The sequence below is a fragment of the Cavia porcellus genome, unplaced genomic scaffold (assembly GCF_034190915.1).
Source record: "Cavia porcellus strain 051 isolate PalLab524CR breed Dunkin Hartley unplaced genomic scaffold, mCavPor4.1 scaffold_16, whole genome shotgun sequence".
Classification (NCBI taxonomy): Eukaryota; Metazoa; Chordata; class Mammalia; order Rodentia; family Caviidae; genus Cavia; species Cavia porcellus.
In genome coordinates, this window is record NW_026947499.1 from 22168533 (window position 1) to 22180415 (window position 11883).

The 11883-nt window shown below is 38.7% G+C and overlaps 2 gene segments (V, D, J or C); both read right to left on the reverse strand.

The window, feature by feature from the left end:
• Nucleotides 1-1965: 1965 nt before the first annotated feature.
• On the reverse strand, nt 1966-2445 carry LOC106025268 (immunoglobulin lambda variable 4-69-like). The segment is given in 2 exon segments: nt 1966-2276; nt 2397-2445. Coding segments are annotated over 2 exon segments (360 nt in total).
• A 2301-nt stretch (nt 2446-4746) lies between these two features.
• Nucleotides 4747-6634, reverse strand: LOC111753998 (probable non-functional immunoglobulin lambda variable 5-48). The segment is given in 3 exon segments: nt 4747-4800; nt 6085-6437; nt 6569-6634. Coding segments are annotated over 3 exon segments (453 nt in total).
• Between the last annotated feature and the right edge of the window lie 5249 nt (nt 6635-11883).

Sequence of the window (11883 nt, forward strand, 5' to 3'; positions counted from 1 at the left end):
TTCAGAGAAGGTCACTGGGCATATCCGGGGCAGGCCTGAAACCTGTCAGGAAAATGCAGCCTAGTGTGGCAGTGCTCTGGGTCTGTCCCTTGATCTTGGATGTATCCTGAGCATCACTTAAAGTTGAGCTTTATGCTTCAGTTAGGGTTCCTGAGATGTGTGTGAGACTTATCTTCACCCAGAGGAATGACTAGGGAGGAAACTTCTGCTTAAACCTTGCAAAAACACATGAATAGAAGACTACTCAGCTCAGAAAATTAGTTGCTCTTATCCATTTGTAAATACAAATATTAAAGCTTTAGCACTAGAAATTTGAAGATATCATGACTGTGGGTGCCCACTCTATGGATTGTGGTAGACTTATAATGTCCCATGCTTTCATTACCCATCAGTCTCAGTGGAAACTATCCTCAGGGAATTGGATAGAAATCCTTCCCACAGTTAGTCCAATGATGCCATTGGCATGCACAGTCTGGTATATCTTTCAAAGAATCAAGGGTAGTAAATACCATTTGCTATTGAAGAAATGTGAGACTCTTGGGAGATTAAACTGTGGAGACTTTGACCCTCGTGCCATGTGAAGAGGGTGCATGGAGGTGAGAACACACAGGGCTCTCACAGCCTAAACCTGAGTAACTTCTTTCACAGGTGCCAGGGAAGGAAGCTACTGTGATGTGAGTGAATGGGAAGTTAGGGTCCTAGGTCAGGGCACAGAATGGTTGCGAGATTGACATTGGAGATGTAGGGTTCTTTTTTTTAAATCGGTACCAGGGATTGAACTCACGGCCACATGCTTGCAAGGCAGGAACTTATGCCACTGAGCTAAATCCCCAGCCCCGATACGTAAGGTTCTTAAAGGATGAATGTTTCTAAAAAGGTCCAGACATACAAAGTATAGAACTAGGAAATGGACTGACTTGCTGCTCTGCATCTCACAATACTTAGTAGATTCTTTGATCACACTGTACATCTATGCTGCCACATTTCTTCATACAAAAGAGTGTACATGGATAAGTTTGCACAGAGTGAGGATAGAACCCTAAGAGATAATTGTACAATCTATACTCACAGCACCTCAGAATATGTAAAGTTTGTGTATTACTGAAGAATGAGGAATAGAGTGACTATTGTGAAATATCAGAGCACACAAATAATTATTCAATACATGCTTGATTTTTTGTATTTGTTTAGAGGCAAACAGCACAATTGATGTAATATTAAGTTGTTTTTGTTTTTGTTTTTGTACCAGGAATCAAACTCAGGACCTCATGCTTTCCAGGCAGGCCCTTGCCACTGAGTCATATCCCCAGCCCAATGTAATGTCTTTAAAATTAAAACTGTTATTTCATATATGTTTGAATTTAAATGGCTATTCTTTTCACTCCCATTGATAGAGTAATTGTCCCCCCCTTGTACTACATCTTTAAAATGTAGAAAATTGGAAGGCTGAGGAAACTTTCACAAACTGTCAAATTGTTAAAAAGTTCTAACTCCCATCTAATCTTATATTATATCTCTTATTATAACATCATTTGTAATGCAGTTTTGACTTTTCAAATCAGAAGTAAAATAATGTCCTAGGGTGGGTCGCCAAAAACAAACTCCTTGTCACATAATGAGAAATGTCTTGAGTCTAACAGAATCTGGAAAGGAGAATAAACCTGTGACACAATATAATGAGGATTCCACAGAACAGCAGGGGTCAGCAAGAGCTGTTGTAATATTTGCATTATTCTGTTTCTGCAATCTGTAGGAAACTGGCCAAGCAAGCTGTTTTTCAGTGACTTATTAGCCGGATTTAGAACATAAGTGGGTCTGTAATTTTATATATTTTTTCAACAAAATTAATAGTGTTTTTAGTGTTTAAGACACCAGAAACTTTCTAATTGCTGTGTGGCAATCTTTGACATTAGATGAGAAAAAAAATGTTTGTCTCATTTCCCCATTCATCTGCTTCACTGTGCTTTAAATACCTCTTTTACTCACACCACAGAAATAGTCAGCTTCGTCTTCAGGCTGGATGTTGGAGATGGTTAAGTAGCGATCAGCCCCAGGGCTGGATCCTGTGAATCGATCAGGTATCCCATCCCCCGTGCTATGTCTTCCATCACTGTAAACACTCATCACATAACCAGGGGACTTCCCTGGCTGCTGTTGATACCACGAAATGAAGTAACTGCTGTGCTCACTACTCAAAGTGCAGGTGAGCTTGACTGAGGCTCCCAGAGAAGCAGAAGCAGAGGGTGACTGTTTCAGCACAGGCTGGCAGAAGGATCCTGAAAATACAGATATGCATTGTTACCTGGGAAAAGGAGCAGAGTAGAGGACAGTTCCAGTAATAATTTAAGAGACAGTTTCACTGAGCTGGGGAATAGAATGATGAGTACCTTACTGACCTGTGCAGTAGAGGAGGAAGGTGAATAAGAAAAGAAAGGTCTGGGACATGGTGCAGACACCACAGAGTTCTGATGAAGAAGCCATACTGGTGCAGGGTCTCTTATACTACCCTCAAGTCCCAGAACAGCCAGGATGCCCTATATGCAAATCTATTCTTCTTCTAACCAATCAACTTCATCCGAGGGCCTATGTTGACACTGATACCTGATGGCTTTTTTGAAGATTGAGCCTGGGCAGAGCCTAGTCTGAGGTTTCTCTGGGGTAGAAAAAGTCTCCTAGACTCAATGAGCCTTGGGCAGATGCCAGCAGGCAGATGCCTGCTTCCCTGGCTCAGAGTCCTCTGTATCCAATGGCTATGTCCCAACATTGTGCTGTGTTTCCTGTACATAAGTCCATTGTGTCTACAGCAGATGGTTGGTGGTCACATATCTGCCTCCACCAAGGGTTTGTCTATTCCCTGCTCTGTGTCCAGGAGCAAACCACAGCCACTTCTCAGAAGAATGAATTGTGCTACCTTGTCTCAGTCTGTAATTTTTCATTCAAAATTCCTTGGTGAGAACAAAACACAAAATTCGTCTCATCTGATAAGGAGGGGAGCTTATTTCCAGGTACAAACTTGGCATGAAAGAAAGTTTCATTACTTGAGCTCATCAAAAAATCAACCAAAAACCCATAACCCAGATTGTTCTCCAAGCCAGGTTTCTCTTTTCTTGTTTGATTCCTCACGATATTGAACTAGCAGGGGCATATTAGTGAACATTTATGAGAGTGAATATAAACATTCTGTGAATCATTGTATATATTAAAAATGAGAAAATCCAAGGAAATACAAAGACAAGGCACAAATATAATTATAAAATGATTTCTGGAGATCCAGCTTCATTTGAATTAAGCCATCAGAGTAGTTTAAATTAGAAGAAAGCATATATAGCTTTAGGACAGAAGAAAAATATCTCAAAAACTGTCCCTGATTTTTCTAATGTAAAGACCATAGCATTAACAGAGGAGGTGACATGGAGAAAAGTTATAGAGCAAAGACGCCCAAGAACCACGGAAGGACCATCAGCTCTCCGGGTACAGGAGAAGCCAATAGGGACAGTGCAGGTGAAAGTGAGATTTTGAGTGTGTGTGTGTGTGTGTGTGTGTGTGTGTGTGTGTTAATTTCTGTTTTGACTTTAAAAGAAAATGAAGCCACTTTCAATTTTTCACATGTCATGTGTCATAGTGTCCCTGCATAAAACCATGCATTTAAAAAAAATATATCAGGAATCTATTGTATGTCTTTGACAGCTGTCTTTGGTTACTGTCAGATAATGATCTCTAATGTATTTTAAACTCTTTCATGGAATCAGTGGCTTTACATTATTGGGGGGAGGGAATTTTTAGAAATGCAGAATCTCAAGTTCCATCACAGAATACTGATTTAACATCCAGACTAGATACTGACTAGACACTCCGAGAATATGCTTCTTAAATTCAAGGAAGCAATGGTTTCACATAGGCAAAAGGATTCTGCTGTGGTTTTAGTCATGTCTTATTCCTCATTTCTCTATTTTGTACCCTTCCAATGAGTGCAGCAAATGAACACCTTGTTTCCCATTTTGCACATTATAAATGTCGCTTAAAACACAACACAGTTCATATCCAAAATGACAAGTGTCTTCTTCAGAGTGCACAAAATTTACAAAAAGATTTAGAAGTGTTTTTTGATAGTAACAAGATCTTCACGTATTTACCTGTTTACCTCTCAATTCCAGTTAGATATTGGCGTTATGAAAAATCAATGATTTTACAACAATGGACATCATCTCAATAATATTAAAGGAGTAATTATATATTTGAATGCCTAAAGACCAAGAAGTTTCTTATTTCATGATCATACTTTTAGATAAATTGTAGGTCAAAATAAGAAATCCATGGAAATTTAGATAGCTGATTAGACTGAGTCCTTGGAATATTAGTCTATTGGGACTACTGCAAGAAGGTACCACAAATTACATGGTTAATTATAACAGAATTCTTATGCTGTTTCCCAGGAATGGAAAGTAGCAGCCAAAATCTACACAGAGCACTCTGTTCCCAATGACATCTCTAAGAAAATTTTCCTTTAGCTTCCTGGATCTCAGTTGTTTGTTGACAATCTTGGTGATCTTAGTCCCTGGAGTTCGTAATTCCCATTTCTGCCCCCATTATCATTTGACACCCCTTCTGTTTTGTCAGAGATCGTCTTCCTTTTTATCAGTACTTGTTTGTCATACATAATGCATATATGCATGATGAGGAGTTGGTATATATCCATCTCACGTCTACATCTGTTTACTTCCCTTTATCCTCACTTTCCTCTTCCCACTATCCTTTGCCTTTTCCAAAAGTTCTAACTCCCTGGAATCGTTGTTCAGGCACCTGGATAACATGGGGGAAGTTGGGGTTAGCTTATGTTATTATTCTAAATATTTGTGTTCTCTCAAAATTCTTATGTTAAAATTCTAGCCCCAAGATGAAAAAATTAGGAAATCAGACTATTTGAGGCAGAGCACATCCATAAACATGATCAATATCATAAAGAAAGAGCCTTAAAAGAGTTTGCTTGCTTTTATACAATGTATGAATGCAACAGGACTGTGCTATGAACCAAAAATTGAATCTTTACCAGACATTAAATCTGCCAACATTCTGATTTTGGACTTCATATCATCCACAAATATAAGAAACATGCATCCATTTTTTTTATAAACCACTAGGTTCATGGTATTCTATGATTGCACCTAAAACAGAGTAAGCCAAAGGGAGAGGAATAGATACCACTCTTAGATAATTCAGGTCAGGTCAATCTGAGAGTGACTTTGGACTCTTCATAGACTGTCTTTCATGACTTACTGTTATTAGAAGAAAATCCTTAGGTCTACATTGAATATCAGATCTGGCCAGTTGTCTCCAGTGTTGACTTCTTAAGAGTTACAGAGCTCACGCAGCACCTGCATCTCTCTGATCCTCCTTAAACTGACTTGTAAGTTGACTCTTGAATCTGTCTGCAGTATCTATGCATTTCAACCTTAGTGATCTCCAAGAAAAAGCAACAGATAATCCCAGGAATAAAGAAAGGATTGGTTACTGCAAAGCATGACTCAGTACAGAAAGAGCCTGATGGTTAGGGTGTCTGTGCTTACCTGCAGTTCAAAGACATTATTTCATTTCATTGTGGAGAAAATTTTGTTTTCCACTTGCAGGCATAGAGACCTGCTTCTCACATTCAGCAGAAAATCACAAAGTCAGAGGGAGTCTGGAATTAGCAGTTCTGAGAAAGTGATCTCATTCTTGGAGCTAGCCTGTAAATATAGACCCGGATACAATGAACCCAGTGACCAAAAGAAAACTCTCAAACTATGTGTCTTTGACTCAAGTGAAGACTCTAAGCTACACTCAAATAGTATTAACCTCTTCCTTCCACCGTCACTATCTCCCTGGAAGGAGAACTGAATCCCAGGAACTGATTTGCACAATTGTTGATATGACCATAAAGAGAAGGTTTTAACAATGCATTAAGGAAAAGGAGATTTTCACATCTACAAGTAACAGATAGTAACCAGAAGGATGATAAGAACTTGTTTTTTAAATCAGATTTAGACTTAGCCAATTCAGCTGTGACAAAACATTGCAGAGGGAACAAAGTAGACATTTTAGTCTCACTTCTCCCTTCATTTTAACCACTGTGCAACTTCCATAATTGGCATAATCTGCTTGACAGTAATAGTCAGCCTCATCCTCATACTGAAGTCCATAGATGAACAAAATTCCTGCATTGGCTGAGGGATCTTTGGATCCAACAAAGCGGTTGGGAACCCCAGAGCCTTGCTGTTTATTTGAATCTGAGTAGTATCTCAGTAAAAATTGAGGACGGTTCCCTGTCTTTTGCTGGTACCAGGAAATGTGGTAGTCAGAAAGTGGAGAGCCACTGCTCAGAGAACAGGTGAGTCTGGCGTTTGCTCCAGAAGATACAGAGAGGTAGGGTGGTTGAGTCACTACAGGCTGGGAGAAGGAACCTGCAAACAGACATAGTCATGAGTGAGTAACCAAGGACAAATTTGAGCTTCTTCAAGACCCTGTCCAAAGGAGATTGATTTAGGCTGTCTGGCTAGCTCTTGATATATTGATGAATAGTTTCAGCCCCTACCTGTGCAGTAAAAGAGGAACAGGAGGAGAAGAGGAGTCCAATCCATGATGTACGTCGGACTAGGAGCCCCACAATGAGACTGGGCTGTTCCAGATTTTCTTTTATTTCCCATCTTCTGAAGAGGAGGGGATGTGCATGCAAATTAGCTTTCATCATACCTATCCCTTCCCTCAGCCCTGATTCTGGAACTTAGATCACATTATAGACTGAAGAAGTGAAGATTTGCTTTTCCTTTGCAAATTCTTGGGAAGAAGTGCTTGATTGATGAGAGAAGATAACTATCAGGAAACCTGGCTAGGTTAGAAAAGATCTACCCGATGAGTACCTATTAGCAAAAGTAGGATCCACAAGAAGGTCAGGACTCTTTTCAGTGAATGGTTCTGATTGAACAGCTATTGTAGGGATAAAGTAATCCCCACAGTGCTCTCTTACAGTCAAATGAGGCACGTTTCCACATAATCCAGAGACCTGACATTCTTAGGAGCTGACTTCTACCTCTCACCAAGTCATTGTGTCTAGCCTCATACCCATAACCTGGGGCTCTTATGCTCTTTGATTTGTAACTGAGTATCGCACTTCCTGAAGAGACCTTGGACTGTGGCAAGTATAAAAATGTATGTAAATGAAAATGCAATGTATTTGCTCTGCCACAAAAGATGTTATTAAGATATCATTTACTTTATGCATGATTTAATAATCATAAGTACATATTTAATGTTCCATAGCCTTTTTGTTAATTATATGTATCTCAAGTATTTTCAGGTGAACTGATTTGCTTTAAAGTACCATTTTTAGTGATTTCAGTTATTGAAGTCACTGATAAAGTGAAGGATGCAGAATCAGTGACTCCTAAGGTTTGGAATTTTAAGTCTCTCAGTGTGCTCTATTGTAATGAAGTCGAGCCTGACACAAACATCTCAAATACTCAATAATCAGCCTCATTCAGCCACTTCCAGTGCAGATTGTGTCTGTTCTGAGTCAGTTAAAACAAGTGACAGGAATGAGGCTGTTCCATGGGCTTCCTCAAAGCTTTAATAATGACAGCTGAAAAAGTACTGAGTTTATAAGGAAATTCTAGACTTGTTATGTGGCTTCAGTGAAGCTAATCTGTTGGATTTTATAACTACACTGATTTACAATCTATTAAAGTTTCAAGGCTACTATCATTGAGTAGAGATGCTTATTTTTACCCTAGTTTAAAAGTGACAAAGAATGGAAGTAAGACTTATCGGTATTACACAAAGGCAGAGAGTCATATGTGGCTGAAGACAATGCTTCCCAGAAAGGCCATGAACTCTTTTTATTAGCATGCCTACTAGAATTCAGGCAGTAAGACTCAAGTTAAAAACTACAGAACATGAAGAATCACACATTACATAAGGTAAACATAGAAAATACTCTTACTCAGAGGCTTTGTAGGAAATATCTTAGTGTACACATAAAAATTGATATTATCCTTTAACTGTCAGGACAATGGTCTGCCCCAACTCCTCCAGGATGATGGTAATTAATTTTGACTCTAGTGTATCCTACAAGTGACTTGGACCTCTTTATTACAAGTATCAATATTCTGTTTCAGGAATGTATCCCAATAGTGTTCTTCAAATGTATGATTGCCAATTTGACCTTTTCTAAGTCAGTTGGATCATTTTCCTTACTAATTATTCTGGCATGTATCTTGATTCTACCCACCACCCAAAGAAAAAGAAAAACACTCGTGCTAATAGGTGAGGCTGGATCTAGGGTGTGTGAATATAGATTATGAGAGAGTGGTAATTAAATTTGTCCACCAATAGGATTAACATAGTTTTCTTTATGGACAATTGGAAGGCTCACACCACATGTGGTTAGCAACAACCAATCGTCTTACAGCCTAGGTGGGATAAAAAGGAAAGGAAGCCTTGCTGTTGCTGCTGCTGCTGCTGCCTCCTTTCTCCCATGCCATGGGCTGTTTTTTCTCTGCATGTGATCTTACTTGACCAAAGAGACTATGAACTGAAGCTTACAAATCATGAGCTAATATAAACATTTTCTCCTTGTGAGTGTCCAGGATTTTGCACTAGAAATGAAAAAGTTAAACCAGATCTAACATGAAAATCAAGAGCAAAAGGCCCTGCTGAATGATCTTTAAAGTTTTAAATTAGACCAGAAAGAAATGTCCAGTAAAGTTGAAGCCTATAAACATGGACATGAACAGAACTTAACTATTGAAAATACTAGCAATATAAAACCAAGTATTTCAGAAGACAATAAAATAGGTGGTCCGAGGAAATTACACAAACTAGCAGGACTCCACCCTCTGCATTCAAAGTGAAAGATTTGCCCTGAGAAGAGAGTGTTCATCATGTTCCAGAGGCAGCTCCCTAGGGAATTTATTCCTCAGATTTGGGTTCCTACAACTCACTAATTCAGGCTTTGGATCCCTACATCCCAGAAATAAGGAAGCTGGCTACTGCTCTGTCTGGAAGCAGACCTAGACATAATACACATGGTTGTAGTTTTAGGAACATGCAGAACACAAGAGCTGTGGGGTCAGGAAGGATTCCATCAGGCTTCAAGAAGGCCTGGGAGGCTAGACAATGTATCCTTGAGGAATCATGGTGTGAAGCTATGACTGTGCAGCTGAAAGTGTATTGAAAACCCAAAAATATTGGAAAAGCCAGGAAAGTGGATCATTTATGAAAAGTTGCAAGGAGTGGTGAGGCTGGACCCAGAGAGAAGCCTTGAGAGCTAAAACCACCAATAGTGTCACAGGATTGGAGCCATCCAAGGATTTCAAGTTCACATCTTGCCACAGAGCAGGCCTGATGCTGAACATCGAATCACAAAATTCAATGTTTGCCCTACTGGGTTTTGGCTATGTGGGAGTCTCTAGAGCTATCCTGAAATAGTGGATGAACATTGAATACATAAATCTTTTTCTCTAAACATATCCTTTGCCTCTGATGCCTAGTCCTGATTATTACAAACCTTGAAGATCTCTTCCGGTATGATTTACAGTGGATTTGGGGGCCCTTCCTCATTTTTATAACTTACCACTAGTATCTGTGATAGATTTCATTATTAAATGCATGTTCCTTAAGGTTGTGTCTTCTCATCTCTGGATTGGTGTCAGTATACTTTCTGTAGGTCTCTGATAAACTATGTAAAAATATTGAAGTCATAACATTCTGTTCCTGGCCCCCAAAAACTCCTTTTATGCAAATATGACTCTACAATAACTGCCCCAAGCCTTCTCTGAATCTTGGTATGGAGTTCAGTTCATACTGCAGACTGTGGAGAATGAAAGTTTATTTGTCCCCTTGGGAGATCCCTTGGAGAAAACACCTGCTAAGTTAAGACAAAAGTCATCAGAGAAGACACAGTTACTGATTGCCCATTAGTGAGCACAAAAGAGTGAACATTTCTTACTGAGCCCTGTGTAGGGACCATAAGGCAGTCCCATAGTGCTCCCTGATGGTCAGAGAGGGCACAATTCCTATGAACAGAGACCTGAGGTCCCTGCTGAATTTTTGGCTCACCTGGCCACAGTTTCTATTCACTATCTAAATAACTTGTTTTTGTTTTGCTTTTGGCATTGTCAGAACCCACACAGATCTTCAGCATAGTCAGTACTATGCTCTTCAACTGAGTTACATCTCTTACACTGAAAAACTCTCTGCAAATGACAGTTTTCTAGTTGATAATACTGGGTAGATAAAATTATTCCATGCTAGTCCACTAGGGATGGAATTACTCTAATCTCTTTACTTATACTTATTTGCATCTTTTGCAATGTTTGGTATCAATGTCAGGGCCTTCCACATGATATATACGTGTTTTACCACTGAACTGTATATCTATTTCTTGTTCATATTTTCCAATGTACTTAAAAATACTTTCCATAAATACCATACTAAATCTAATCTTTTTCCTTTAACAATTCAGAACTTCTTATAATGATCATTAGTCTCTTGACAGCTGAATGTGTGTTTGACTGATACTAGAAATTTATCTTAATCCTATTTTATGCATAGGTGTGTTTCTGTACTTTTAATGAAATGTCATTGTTATTCTATCAGTATCAATATTATACTATTTAAATTAGTCCTACTTAAAGCTATGCCTATTTTATATTTATTTATAAAGTATTTTAGGCAATTTCTGTATTTGTCTTTTCTAATGTAATTATTAGAAAAAGTAAGTGAATGTTTCCCAAAATTTGAATAACATTTATGTAAATGCATTTGGTCCACTGATATATCAGATAAATAGTATTTGTATTGTTCTTAACATTAGTTTTTTGTCAAAAATATTGTTATCAGGCATACAGGTCCATAATGTTCACTGCTCTCCAAGTAACAAGGAATTCTTGGTGGAAGGAAAGGTTTCATTCAACGTTAGCTCCAAATATCTTGGTAGGGAGCTCTTTTTGCCTCAACTCTCCATCTTGCCTTGCTCAGGTATGAAGCATTCTCATTGAAAGGAAAAGAGGTGAGAAATACAATGAGACAACAGCCAAGGAAATTTTTTTATTATTTCATACCCTCAACAATCTGGGCTCCTTCACTTCCTTGAAGAAAGGAAACCAGACTCAAACTTCCTAGGAGCAGTGTTCCTTATTTTTCTCAGATGGATATACTAGTTTCCTGAGAGAGGTTTTGTTTTCCGTCCTTTCATCTGAGATGAATAGAAAAAGACTGGCAATTGACACTTCCAGAATACTGAAGCTGGAAATTCTAAAATAAAACAATATTAATTTTAAAGATCTGCTTGTCCTCTGGGGTTACAATATGATCTGTCTTTATAGGTATTTAGGTTGTGTTTTATTACTTTGTGTAGAATTTTCATTGACTCATAGAGTTTCCTTATACATTCCTTATCAGATGGTGGTCCTCGTGCTAGGTGAGCTATGTGCTGTGTAAGTATGGCACCATAGGAGAAAGGATTGGAATCAAATCTTCACCCGAATCATTCTGCTTAGTGCAGCAACAGATGTGGAGACTTCACATGTATTTTATCTCCTTAGTGAATAATGATTAGGAAGAAACTCTAGAGCAATTGTAAAGCCCTTTGTGAACCCTGAGGCTACCGTTTTTGGTGCAGGCAGGTTCCACATGGTGTTTCTATCTCAGGGTATTCTTGTCTCATCACAACATATAGTCTCTAAGAGGAATTAGGTTCTTGAAAAAGTATTTTCTGCTGTGTAGTAGGGAGCTGCCTGCGGAAAGTGTGTGTGTGCATGTGCACATACGCACATGTATGTGTGTGATTTCAGCAAGAGCTCCATCTAAAGTTTCAAGTGAATTGTACCTGGGAGAATCTCAGACCCTTAA